The 14,780-nt window shown below is 35.0% G+C and overlaps 1 protein-coding gene across 4 annotated transcripts in view; it reads right to left on the reverse strand.

The window, feature by feature from the left end:
* Nucleotides 1-14,780, reverse strand: part of RMDN1 (regulator of microtubule dynamics 1) — a 50,914-nt gene that overhangs the window by 16,146 nt on the left and 19,988 nt on the right. For all 4 annotated transcript variants that reach the window (XR_004279597.1, XM_032316202.1, XM_032316204.1 and 1 more), the window contains 3 exons: nucleotides 11,662-11,758; nucleotides 9,727-9,886; nucleotides 94-183 (listed from right to left, as the gene is read on the reverse strand). Coding sequence is in view for 3 of the 4 variants with exons in the window: in XM_032316202.1 (XP_032172093.1) it covers nucleotides 94-183; nucleotides 9,727-9,886; nucleotides 11,662-11,758 (347 nt within the window). In the remaining variant the exon portion in view is untranslated. The remainder of the gene's footprint in view (nucleotides 1-93; nucleotides 184-9,726; nucleotides 9,887-11,661; nucleotides 11,759-14,780) is intronic.

A 14,780-nucleotide genomic window follows, 5' to 3' on the forward strand; every position in this document is an offset into this window, starting at 1 on the left:
AGACCTCTAAGTTTTAGGTGGTTTGCTATTCAGCAATAGATAAGTAAAACAATTTTATTTAAAAAGCTAATTACTTTTAAAATTCATCAGTACCTCAAAATGCTCCTTGATAATGTAGGCATTTGCAATTTTAGCCTTGATGCCTTCATAATCTCCAACATCACTAATACAGATTGCATACCACTAAAAACAGAAGAAAAAAACATGTAAGAATAATATAAGAATATAATATAATAATATTAGATAAAATAAATTCTGATGCCACTATAAAAGCTAGGTCTCCTGATAATAAAAAATAAAATAAAATAGATAAAATAATATAAGAATATAATCTACTAATATTCCATTCAATACAAGGTAAAACTGAATAGTTATTCCTCAGTAGTCATTCTCATTAAGCCAAAACTTACAACCTTGAGATCAAGGTTGGGAATATATTAGGCTGTAAAAAAGTCTCAAGTTTTAAAAGATAGAAACCAGAGTATGTTCTCTGACTACAGTGAAATGAAAATATTTTAATAAAAGAAGGAAATCTGTATAATTCACAATTATGTGGAAATTTAAAAATTCCTAGGATAGCTTAGTTGGCTAAGTGTCCTACCCTTGGTTTCGGCTCAGGTCATGATAACCGGGTCATGAGACCAGATGAAGCCCTGCATCCGGCTCTGTGCTCAACAGGGAGTCTGCTAGAGAGTCTCTCTCTCCCTCACCCTTTGCCCCTTCCCTATCTCTCTCACTCGCTCTCTAATAAACAAATCTTAAAAAAAAAAACAACCCACATTCCTAAATAACCAATGAGTCAAATAAGTCACAAAAAAATTTAAAAATCCCTTGAAAAGAACAAAAAAAAAAAAACGACATAACAAAACTTAAAGGATTCAGCAAAGTTGTATTCAGAAGGAAACTTATGGCTATAAGCTACCTTAAAGAAAGTTATCAGTCAATAACTTCACCTTAAGAAACTAGGAAAAGGGGCCACCTGGGTGGCTCAGTGGGTTAAGCCTCTGCCTTCAGCTCAGGTCATGATCTCAGGGTCCTGGGGATCAAGCCCTGCATCAGGCTCTCTGCTCAGTGGGGAGCCTGCTTTCCCCTCTCTTTCTGCCTGCTTCTCTGCCTACTTGTGATCTCTCTGTCAGATAAATAAAATCTTAAAAAAAAAAAACTAAGAAAAGAGCAAACTAACCCAAAGTAAGCAGAAAGAATGGAATAATAAAGATAGAGTGGAAATAAATAAAATATGGGGGAAATGGGGAAAGGAGCAAAACCAAATTAATTCTCCGAAAGGATCAACAAAATTTACAAGCCTTTAGCTAAACATAAAAAGAAAAAAGAAAAATTAATAAAATGAGGACTCAAAGAATACATCTATTATTACTAACCTCAGTAATAAATCTAGGGATAAAAAAGATTAAAAGGGAGTAGTAGCAACAACTGTACGGGAACACATTAAGTGATCCACCAAATATGAAAAAATTCCTAGAAACAAGATACAATCCAATTGACTTAGAATAAACAAAAAATCTGACAAACAAATAATAAGTACTACTACAGAGTTAGTAATCAAACAAATTTCCAACAAAGCAAACACCAGGATCAAATGGCTTCACTAACAAATTCTACCAAATGTTTAAAGAAAATTAACACCAAGCTCCTCTAAACTCTTCCAAAATTAGGAAAACAATGAACATTTCTTAAGTATTCTCTGACACCAGTGCTACTGAAACCAAAACCATCACAATAAAAGAAAACAGAGTTGCAAAAACTCTCAATAAAATACTAATAAATTGAATTCAGCAGAACATTAAAAAAATCACTCACCACAATGAAGTGGGATTTATCCCTGGAATGCAAGAATAATTCAACATACACAAACCAATCAATGTGATCCATCACATTAATAGAAAAAAAAATCTTATGATCATTTTGATACAGAAAAAACATTAAGACAAAACTTGACATCCATTCATGGTAGGAACTCCCAGTAAGTTGAATTAGAAACAGAAGGAACATATATAAACAAAATAAAGACCTGAAATTATGAGACTCCTGGAAGAAGACAGGAATAAAGCCTCTTGACATGGGTCTTGGTAATGATTTTTTGGATATATCATCTAAAGCACAGGCAACCAAATAAAAAACAAGTGGGACTACATCAAGCTAAAAAGCTTCAGCAAGGGAAAAGAAACCATCAACAAAATGAAAAGGCCCATCTAATGGGGGAAAATATTTGCAAACAATATATCTAATACAGGTTTAATACCTGAATTATAATTCATACAATTACATACAATTCACTACCAAAAAACCAACAATTTAAAAATGGGCAGAGAAATGTCCTAATAGACATTTCCCCAAAGAAGATATTAGAAAGGCCAACAGAAGATACACAACATCAATAGTCATTAAGGAAATGCAAATTAAAATAGCAATGAGGGGCGCCTGGGTGGCTCAGTTGGTTGGACGACTGCCTTCGGCTCAGGTCATGATCCTGGAGTCCCGGGATCGAGTCCCACATCAGGCTCCCAGCTCCATGTGGAGTCTGCTTCTCCCTCTGACCTTCTCCTCGCTCATGTTCTCTCTCACTGTCTCTCTCTCAAATAAATAAATAAAATCTTTAAAAAAAAAATAAATAAAATAAAATAAAATAGCAATGAGGTATCACCTCACCCCTGTTAGAATGTCCACCATCAAGAGATAAATGCTGGTGTGGATGTGGATAAAGGGGGTTCCCTTATGCACTGTTCGGATTCTAAACTGGGATACTCAATCCTCAAAAATTAAAAATACAATTACCATATGATCTAGCAATTCTACTTGGAATTTATAAAAAACAAAAAATGGAAACACCTACTTGAAAAAATATCTGCATCTCTTTGTTCATAGCTCGTTTGCAACAGCTAAAATGGAAACAACTTAAGTTCAGATCAACAAAATGGATAAATTAGTTGTGCTGTATGTATACACACACATACACACACAATGAAATATTATTCAACCATAAAAAGTAAGGAAATACTGCCATTTGCAACAACTTGGAGGGACTCTGAAGGCATTATACTAAGTGAAATAAAAATACTGTATGATCTCATTTACATGTAGAATCTTAAAAAAAAATCGTAAGACTTGTGGTTACCAGAGGGAGAGAGCTGGGGGAGGAGGAATTGGAGGAAGGTGGTCAAGAGGTACAAACTTCCAGTTATAAGATAAATACAGTTGAACAACACAAATTTAAACCATGCAAGAGCCACTTATACACAGATTTCTTGTGAGAAATATAGTAATGTAAATCTATGGTCCTTTTCATTTCTTTTGGAGTAGTCTCTTTTTTTTTTTTTTTTTTTTTTTAAAGATTTTATTTATTTATTTGAGAGAGAAACAGTGAGAGAGAGCATGAGCGAGGAGAAGGTCAGAGAGCGAAGCAGACTCCCCATGGAGCTGGGAGCCCGATGCGGGACTCGATCCCGGGACTCCGGGATCATGACCTGAGCCGAAGGCAGTCGTCCAACCAACTGAGCCACCCAGGCGTCCCTTGGAGTAGTCTCTTTTTTGTAACTTTATTGTAAGAATACAGTATGTAAGACATACAAAATATGTACTGATTATTTGTTATAAAAGCTTCCAGTCAACAGGTTATTATAGTTGTGTTTTTGGGGAGTCAAAAGTTCTATGTGGATTTTCAACTGCACAGGAATCAGCGCCCTTCTCCCCATGTTGTTCAAGGGTGAATGGTATTATGGATGTAATGTACAATGTGAAAACTACAATGTGAAAACTAATACTGAAATATGATATAATAGGAAAGTTCATAAGAGAATAAACCCTAAGAGTTCTCATCATGAGGGAAAAAATTTTTTCTTTCTTTCCTTTTTATCACATCTATATTAGAAGATAGGCATCAGCTGAGCCTACTGTAGTAATCATTTCACAATATGTGCAAACCAAACCATCATGCTGTATGCCTTAGACTTACAATAATGTATGCCTATTCTTTCCCAATAAAATCAGAGGTAAAAAAAAAGAACTGAAGAGTAGTATCTCTTATGATGCAGAATTCAACAAAATAATGGCAAGTTGAATTCAGCAGCAAATGAAAAGGATTACACAACATGGCCACATGGGATTTATCCCAAAATACAAGGGTGGATTACCATATGAAAATTAATTAATGCAAGATACCACATTAATAGAATGAAGGGGGGAAAAAACCAACATGATCATCTCAGCAAACACAGAAAAAAGCATCTGACAAAAATCCAACACCCTTTCATGATAAAAACACTCAACAACTACGAATGAAAGGGAACTTTCTCAATCAATAAAGAGCATTTATGGAAAACCCACAGCTAACATCATAGCAAATGGTGAAAGCCTAATAGCTACCCTCCTATAATCAGGGACAAGACAAAGATATTCACTCTTGTCACTTCTACTCAACACTGTACTGAAGTTCTAGCCAGGGAAATTCAGCAAGGTAAAGAAATATCAGGTGTCCAGGTTGGAAAAGAAAAGAAACTATGGATAATTTATAAACATGTTGATAATATAGAAAAAAACTAAATCTACATAACAACCAATAGAACCAATAAAGGAGTTAAGCAAAGCTATAGGACATAAAATTAATATACATTAATATACAAGTATTAGTTACACTTCTATATGCTAGCAATAAATAATCTTAAAATGAAATCAAGAATTCCAATAGCATCAAAAAGAATACTTAAAGAATAAATTTAAATCCAAAGACATCCAAGACTTGAAGACTGAAAATTACAAAACAGTGTTGAAAGAAGAAAAAGATCTAAATAAATGAACAGATTTAAATGAACAGATTTATTTAGATCTTTAAATAGAGATCTAAATAAATGTCTTCCTGTTAGGATGGCAATACTCCTCAAACTAACCTACAGATTCAATAAAATCCCTATCAAAAACCCAACTGGCTTCTCTGCAGAAATTTACAAGCTGATCCTAAAATACGTATGGAAACTGAAGGAACTCAGAATGGTCAAAACAATCTTGAAAAAGAAGAGCTAGAAGACTCACAGTTCCTTATTTCAAAACTTACCACAAAGCTATAGTAATCAAGACACTGTGATACTGGCACAAAGACAAACAGGTCTACACTCAGACAAATGAAATTGAATTGAGAATTCAAAAATAAGCAACACATTTATGTTCAACTGATTTTTTCTTTCTTTTTTTTTTTTAAAGATTTTATTTATTTGACAGAGAGAGACACAGCGAGAGAGGGAACAGAAGCAGTGGGAGAGGGAAAACAGGCTTCCTGCCGAGCAGGGAACCCGATGTGGGGCTCGATCCCAGGATCCTGGAATCACGACCTGAGCCGAAGGCAGATGCTTAGCAACTGAGCCACCCAGGTGCCCCTGTTCAACTGATTTTCATCAAAGATGAAAATGGAGAAGGAACAGTCTTTTCAACAAATGGAGCTAGGACAACTATATATTTATATGCAAAAAAATGAATTTGAACTCCTATCTCAACCATGTATAAAAGCTAACTCTTTTAAGGATCAAAGATCTTAATGTAAGAGCTAAAAAATACAGAACTCAGAAACAGACATAGATGAAAATCTGTGTTTTTTAGATATGACACCAAAAGCACAAGCAATCAAAGAAAACTAAACTGAACTTCCTCAAAATTAAAAAAAACTTGTGCATCAAAGCTTATCATCAAGAAAGTAAAAAGACAATCCATGGAATGGCAGAAAATATGTGCAAATCGTGTATCTAACTAGAGACTAAATGCCAGAAAATATTCTTAAAACTCAACAAAAGACAAACCTAGTTGAAAAAAACCTAACTGAAAAAAAAACCAAAGAATCTGAATAGACATTTCTTCAAAGAAGATATACCAATGTCCAATAAGCACATGAAAAGATGCTCAATATAATTACTCATTAGGAAAACAAATCAAAACCATACACTTCCCACCCACTAGTTTTAACTTTTTTTAATGGATAATTACAAGTGTGACCAAGAATGTGGAGAAACTGGAACCCTCACACATTGCTAGTGGCAATGTAAAATGACATAGGTCCTTTGAAGAACAATTTGACAGTTCTTCTGAAAGAATTACATAGGGGCACCTGGGTGGCTCAGTTGGTTAAGCATCTGAGCTGAGCGCCTTCAGTTCAGGTCGTGATCTCAAGGTCGTGCAACTGAGCCCTGCATCAAGCTCCCTGTGCATTCAGCAGGGAGTCTGCTCACTTCTCTCTCTTTCTGCCCCCTAAAATAAATAAATCTTTTTTTTTTTTTTTAAAGATTTTTATTTATTTATTTGACAGACAGAGATCACAAGCAGGCAGAGAGGCAGGCAGAGAGAGAGAGAGGAGGAAGCAGGCTCCCTGTTGGCAGAGAGTCCGATGCGGGGCTCGATCCCAGGACCCTGAGATCATGACCTGAGCTGAAGGCAGAGGCTTTAACCCACTGAGCCACCCAGGCGCCCCTAAAATAAATAAATCTTAAAAAAAAAAAAATAGAATTACATATGACCCAGCAAATCCATTCCTAGACATATACTCAAAAGAACTGAAAACAGGGGGGCGCCTGGGTGGCTCAGTGGGTTAAAGCCTCTGCCTTCGGCTCAGGTCATGATCCCAGAGTCCTGGGATCGAGCCCCACATCGGGCTCTCTGCTCAGTGGGGAGCCTGCTTCCTCCTCTCTCTCTCTCTCTGCCTGCCTCTCAGCCTACTTGTGATCTCTGTCTGTCAAATAAATAAATAAAATCTTAAAAAAAAAAAAAGAACTGAAAACAGGTATTTAAAAAAATACTTATACATGGATGTATATTCATACTATAAACAATAGCCAAAGTGTGGAAATAACCCAAATGTCCATCAACTAATCAATGGGTTAACAGAATATGGTATATCCATACAAAGGAATGTTATTCTTCCATAAAAAAGAATGAAATATTGATGCATGCTATAATGTGGATGGACCTCAAAAACATGGTAAGTGAAAGATGTCTAAACACAAACGATCCCATACTGTATGATGCCATTTCTATGAAATATCCTGAGTAGGTAAAGCCATAGACACAACAAGCAGATTAGTGATTGTCAGGGTAATAAGAGGGAACAGAGAGTGACTATTTAATTGGACTTACTGGGTTTCCTTCTGGGGTGATAAAAATGTTCTGGAACTAGAGGTAATGGTTGTACAACACTATAAATGTATTAAATGTCACTGTATTGTGCACTTATAAAATGGGTGATGTTATGCTATGTGAATTTACCTCCATAAGAAAAAAAGTAAAAGCAAATGCTCACACAAAAACTTGTATACAAGTTATATACAACTGTATGTAACAGCCAAAAAGTGGAAATACCCCAAATGTTCACCAACTGATGGATAAACAAAATTGGTATATCCATACAATGGAATATGCAGTACTGTCACATGCTCAATATGGATGAACCCCGACAATATTATGCAAAGGGAAGGAAGTCAGACCATACATGCCACCTATTGTAATTCCATTTATATGAATGTCTAGAATAGGAAAATTCATTGGGACATAAAGGAGATTAGTGCTTACCAGGGAATAGGTGCAGGGGAGAATTGGCAGAAGGTACAGGGTTTATTTTGGGGATAACAGAAATATTATGGAATTAGTGCTGATGGTTGCACAACACAGGGAAAATGTGAAAAAACCACTTAAGTATATGCATTACAATGATGAATTTTATATAATGTGAAGTACATAAGTAAAACTAAAAGCAAGACTTCATCACCTGTTTACACGGACATGTTAAAGACAGTTAAAAGTAAAAGGACAGAGAAGGATATAACACGCTAACATTAAGCAAAAGAAAACAAGAGTTGCTATGTTAGTATCAAAGTGGAAGATAAAACTAAGAGTATTTCAAAAAATAAGGGGGATCATTTTACAGTAATAAAGAGATTAATGCATCAGGAAAATATAATAATCCTAAATGTTTATATTCCCAATAGAAACTTTAAATTGCATGCTGCAAAAATTAATAAAACTGCAAAGAAACAGGGGCACCTGAGTGGTTCACTGAGTCAGGCCTCTGCCTTCAGCTCAGTGCATGATCTCAGGGTCCTGGGATCGAGCCCTGCATCCTGCTCTCTGCTCAGCAGGGAGCCTGCTTCCCCCTCTCTTTGTCTGCCTATCTGCCTACCTGTGATCTCTCTGTCAAATAAATAAATAAAAATCTAAAAAAAAAACAACTGCAAATTAAACAGACAAACTTACAATTATACTTGGACATTTCAATGTGTCTCTAAATAATTTACAGAACAAGTAGATAGAAAATCATAAAGGTTACAAAAGGATACAAATGGTACAAAAGAACAACACCATTAATGAAACTGACCTGAATGAGATTTATAAAATACTCCCAACAATAGCTGAATAAACATTCCTTTCATGTGTACAAAGAACACTTAACAAGATGGACCATATTCTGGGCCATAAAACAAATCTCAACAAATTTAAAGAATCCATATCTATTTTATTTTTAATAAAAACCAGTATTAGTGGGGTGTTGAGGGAGACTGGCCCCTAAAGGGAGCATTTGGAAATGGGTGGAGATGAAATTTGCTTGTCACAATGACTTGGTAGTTATACTGAGGACAGTCCAACATCATAAAGTGATGTCCTAATAACAAAATACCAATAATGTCCCATGTGTCTCCAGAGTGCCAATTGAAAAGCATCATTCTAAGTCAGTTAGGAAATTCAAGAACTAGCAGAGTTACATGTGAAAGTTATACCAGCTCTTAGCTGTCCAACTGCTCTATTCTCACCTCTACATAAAAATATAATGTACTATATAATGTAATAAAATAGCGTGCATTTTATTTAAAACCAAACAAGCACTGATAAAAATATGTATCACTGCAGCTGTGATTCCACATCAAACCTTGACAGTAAGAACTGGGCACTGAATTCATTCTTCACATGTGCTGGGCCTGGCAGAGGATGCCCACCTCCACCAGAGCCCCAGAGGAAGAATGACACCCCTGGTGGAGAGGGCTCAGGTGACAGGCACCCTGCCTGTCTTAGAGCTTGGGAGGGGAAGGGGCCACGTGTGTAGCTCTGGTTTGTCTGCGTGAACTCCCCCTGGGCCACTGGAGTGAGCGGTTCCTGAGTGGCAGTGAGTGGAGGAAGAAGGGTGGAGAACTGTCTAGAGCGGTGCAGACAAGAGTCCTCCTCCTTCCTCCTTCAGTGTCTCTGAAATCCCCACAGGGGATCTGATGGCCACTGCAGGGTCCTACTTGCAGCCACAAGCCTATGAAGCAGTCACCTTTTGCTCTGGCTGAAGGGGAATCAAGGTTCCGAGAGGGACAACTCTCCTCTTGACACATTGTATATTTGTATATAAAATATACAAAATATATAATGTAAGGAAATATATAATGTAAGGAAAATGAGTAAACATTTGTCAAATCCTTATAGTACTAGGAATAAAGACATAGGCAATTCATGAAACAACTAACACTTTCATTTAAAAATAAGCATTCACAAAAGTAATTTATCAACACACTAATGAAGATATAATAAATGTTCAAGAATACAAAGAAAAAAAACTAGATCCTTTTGAAAAAATGTTATAAAGATAAATTTCTTTAAAATAGACAGATTTTCTTTCCTCTGTAAATTAGGAATAATAAGTAAGTATAGACCAATGTACCTACCTCTCACATGGTAACAGTTGCATTACTTTAAGCCCCTCACCTTATGAGCTGCAAAACTGGATTCATTTTTTTCTAGTGCTCTTTTTGCATACTCTAGGGCTTCATAAATCAGGAGTTTTTTCTCCTCTTCTGAGGTCCCACTAAGCTGAGCTATATCACGTGATGCCCGTGCCAATCGCCACAGTAACTCTGCATCTTCACTAATTTGAAATAAATATAAAATAACCATTTTAGCTCATATTTAAAAACTGTTAGAAGTCACATCACTAATGAATACATGTAACGGTCTTTCGGGTCAGTGAAGATATAGCAGTATCAAAAGCCATTATTCATAATGTTGTATTTTCACATAAAAACTTTATTTGCTAAAATTTACTACAAAATATCCGGTATTATACATAAATATTAACTCTCCTATATCATCTAAAATACTAACTTCCTGGGGCACCTGAGTGGCTCAGTCAGTTAAACATCTGCCTTCGGCTCAGATCATAATCCCAGGGTCCTGGGATGCAGGCTCCCTGCTTCTCCCTCTTCTGCTGCTGCTCCCCAACCCCTGCTTGTGCTCTCTCACTCTCACTCTCTCTCAAATGAATAAATAAAATCTCTAAATAAATAAATAAAATACTAACTTCCTTAGAATGAATTCTTTAAATATTTGCACTACAAAATCATCATATAACTTAAGGCTTGAGACACTGCAGCCAACTCACTAACTGGCTCAGATAGTACCATAAAATCCACAAACTTTGGAGAGCAGGTCATGCTCTACAAAACAAAACTGCTATATCCCTAGCCCCAAATATAGTAACTGGCACATAACAGGTGTATGGTAATTATGTGTTAATAAATAAATGATTGAATATAACAGAATCTCAAAATAAATCTTATATTTGAATGTGTCATCCATGCCACGATGCATGGAAATATTTGAAGGGCACTAGACTCCTTGAAGAATTTCCATAGGAATATACTTATATAAGATAAGAAATGGTTAATAAATAAAATAGTAATCACAATTAAGAGTTAGAAATATTTTTAAAAACATTAAAACTCCTTTTTATCCTTTTTATTAAATGTTTGCCTTTAAGCCCATTATATATTTAACAAAAAACGGTATTCACATAAAATTTTGAAACTAAAGGTAGCAATAGTATATTTATAATTAAATAAAGATGGAGTAACTATCTTATAACTTACTTTTCAAGTAATTACTGAATTGTCTGTAAAATGCCAAACATGACACTACAAGTAACTAAGGGGAAAATGGAGAAGAAAAAGTGGATCTATAGACATTTAAGAAGCAAAATTGATGGGTCATGAAGAGAGAACTGATCTTAAGAATCTAAGAAAGGTAGCTGAAAATGACAACATTTTTAGTTTAGGATTAGGTAGATTTGTGGTCTGGAAATGCCAATTTAGCCTTATTAAACCTATTTTATTGGGCAGAATCTCCTTCCACCTACATTTTCCCAAAAACTGACTGCACACTGATACTCTGGACTAATGTAATCTATATATAAATCTATATACCATGTAAACTAATACTAAAAACAGAAAAAGAAGGTATTTTTAGTTTCTCTAAAAACCTGCTTCTAAAGTGATACACACATACAATGATGCCATACAAACATCCTAATTCATTTACATCTTATGTCAATAAGAAATTCACTTAAAAAAATGAGAAATATACAATATAGATAACCATATATTCAACAACTACCTCATATGATCCAAAGCAAAATTACAAAATGGAAAAAATGAGTAAGGAGAGTCACTTTTCCTAAATCGATGAGATACATGTGGCACTTGTGAATCATTTACTGTAAGAAACATACTATAAATTAAACTCTAAAAACTCTGCAGTAAAAACTTCAAAAATTATAAAAATTTCAAGCATCAGGAATCATTTTAATTGTTAAATAACATAGATTTTGAGGAAACTGCAAGCCCAGGCTTATCATACATTGCCTACCTTTCCTTGTATTGGGTCAGCAACTGATAAAGTTTTTCTGTTTCTCCACTCTCATATAGGTAGTCTGCTTGCTCAAGAATTTCTTCAACTCTGAAGACTAAAAATGAAACAAAGACACAATAAAGTAGGCTTTCTCAAGCCAAACGGCAACAAATCTAAGAAACATTTCCATATATAAGCAAAAGAAATTAGATATAAAAATTACCTAAAAATAAGATCAGAAATTCTGAAGAATCTAGATGTAAGTGTAGTAGAGATAAAGATGAAGCTGTCACAACAAGTGACTTATTGAAACCACAAAAATTAAAAAAATTAGAAAACTTACTGTGGAACAAACCAAATATGATATGTTTTCAAAAATGAAGACACAATTTCTTGTGAGGAATTTATGGTACCCTTACCCTACACACAACCTCTTTGTTGTTGTTGCTAAGTGTCCTCCATTGCAGAAAATAACGAGATATAACATCCATTTCCAGCACTGAAAATTATTAATTTGCAGGGACCGCACCATACTATTTCACTAGATTTCTCTTTATGACCTAACTTATCAGTATTATGGAAAAAGAGTCAAATTTATCATTGAGGGGTGCCTGCGTGGTTCAGTTGGTTAAGTGGCTGCCTTTGGCTCAGGTCATGAACTCAGGGTCCTGGGATCAGGCCCCATGTTGTCATGGTTGGGCTCTCTGCTCAGTGGGGAGTCTGCTTCTCCCCTCTCCCTCAATTCCCTTCCCCCCTCCCCACTCATGCAGGCACTCTCCCACTCTCTCACTCAAATAAGTAAAATCTTTAAAGAAAAATTTGTCATCAAAAACTTAGATTAATTTAATTACACAGACCATCTGAAATTACCTCACTAGCACTCTGCTCCAACCAACTCATTAATTTATTTATACATTACTACAAAATATATAAAACATTTTTTTAAGACAATATAATGCTCTAACAGCATATTTCAGGTTGAATTTAATTTTTGAAAAATTAAAGCTAGATCAGAAAAAAAATCTTCTGAATTTTAAACAACTATGTAAAATGAAGTACTTTTTACTAAGTTAACATCATAATGTAATTATAAAACTAGTTTAAAAAAATTAAATGACAGGGCGCCTGGATGGCTGTCAGTTAGGCATCTGCCTTCGGCTCAGGTCATGATCCTAGGGTCCTAAGCATTGAGCTTCCTGATCTGCAGGGAGTCTGCTTCTCCCTCCGCCTCTCTTTCTCTCATGAATAAATAAGTAAAATCTTAAAAAAATAAAAATAAAATAACAACAGCAAATTCTTCTTTAATCCTACTTCAATCTGGTTAGGTGTCATAGTTCAATATTCATATGGCTGGTTGATTTTCTTAGGTTTGCTTCCATTTCATTTTACATTTTTATCAGTGGCTTATTCTCCAAATTAAGGTTATAACAACCCAAAGTTGTTTTTTTTTTTTTTTTAAGATTTTATTTTTTTAAGTTATCTCTACACTCAACCTGGGGCCAAACTTACAACCCAGAGATCAAGAGTTGCATGCTCTACACCAACTGAACCAGCCAGATGCCCCATAAACCCAAAGATTCTTAAAAAGAGAAAACAGTAATCTTAGCATTCTTCATCAGTATTTGTGGTAGGTAGAATAATGGCCCTAAAATGTCTACATCTTAACCCCTAGAACCTGTGAAAGCATACAGGTTACATGGGAAAGGGGAATTAAGTTTGTAACTAGAATTAAGGCTATTCAACCTTAAAACAGGAAATGATCCTGGATTAGCCAGGGGGCCTAATATAATCACAAGAGGCCTTCAAAGTGGAAGAGGAAGGCAGAAGAAGGAAGTCAGAGGAGGTATAACAATGAAAACAAGGCCAGAGTGAAATGATTACTGGCCTGGAATATGGAGGAAATGGGTCTTCAGCTAAGGAATGTGGAAAACCTCTAGAAACTGAAAACAAGGAAAAAGATTCTCCCCTACAGCCTGCAACACAGCCTTGCCAACTTGTAGATTTTAATCCAGTGGGACCCACTTTGGACTTCTGAATTATAGAACTGTAAAATAATAAATTTATGTTGTTCTAAGTTATTAAGTTTGTGGTAATTTATGACAGCTGCTGTGACAGAAAGCTTATACAATATTAAATATATTGATGTGGCATATTTGAATGTATACATGGTATGTGTAAATAACAAAGTTACATTTAATTCTATTCATTGACTCTTCTCAGACTTTCTGAGAAGAGTGACAGAGATTACGGTCCTTAACATGATCTAAGAATGCTGCATCTCATCACCCATGTAATTAAAAGAAAAATATAGAAATTAAGTGAATAATTTAAAATAGTTTAAATCCTTTTCGTGTATACTATTCCTTCTTAACATCTTAAATCACTTATCTATTTTTTATTATACAGCATAGTACCATAAGCTGTCATATCTACGCTTTAAATATATGGTTTTTTTCCTTGATTCTTAAATAGAAATTTCAAAAACCATACAGTGTGCAACTTACCAGGAAAAAATGCACTTGCTCTGATACTACAAACTCACATAGGTACTAGATGGGAGCATGTAGACCACTCATATCTGCAAATCAGCTGTATGGGGTTTTTTTACTTGTTTAATGCTCTGTACTTTTCCTGAAAATATTTAAAAATAAGCTATGTTACTGACATAAAGAGACCATACTGTTAAAATGGACTAAACTTTTAAAATAAATGTAATAATGAATATCCCAAGATGAACTGAGACATTAATTCATCTGTACAAAATCTAAATTTAGCCTAAAATGAATATGCCCAAGATCGTAATTATCAGAATTTTTTTAAATGTCATTGATATGACATAAGTTAGTATACTTTGGTCTACTTGTTTTCTTGCTCTGTGTACTCTCAGCCATGTGAGATGTATCTGGACAAAAAAAAATATTCCTCAAAGTAAGCAAAATTGTTCTACTTCTGGAAATTTCTCCCTATAGGAATTATAAAGTAGAAAATGAGCATCTAGATTCTTCAGATACTTAAGGATTTTTCTCTGATGCTAGAAGGCTCTAAGTAGCAACAACATAATCAAAATTTATGGCAAATTTTCAGACCAACAATACTGTATCTCAGGAGCACTGGAAGCAGCACCTCTTGACACACCC

This window comes from Mustela erminea, chromosome 16 (genome assembly GCF_009829155.1).
Source record: "Mustela erminea isolate mMusErm1 chromosome 16, mMusErm1.Pri, whole genome shotgun sequence".
NCBI classification, from domain to species: Eukaryota; Metazoa; Chordata; class Mammalia; order Carnivora; family Mustelidae; genus Mustela; species Mustela erminea.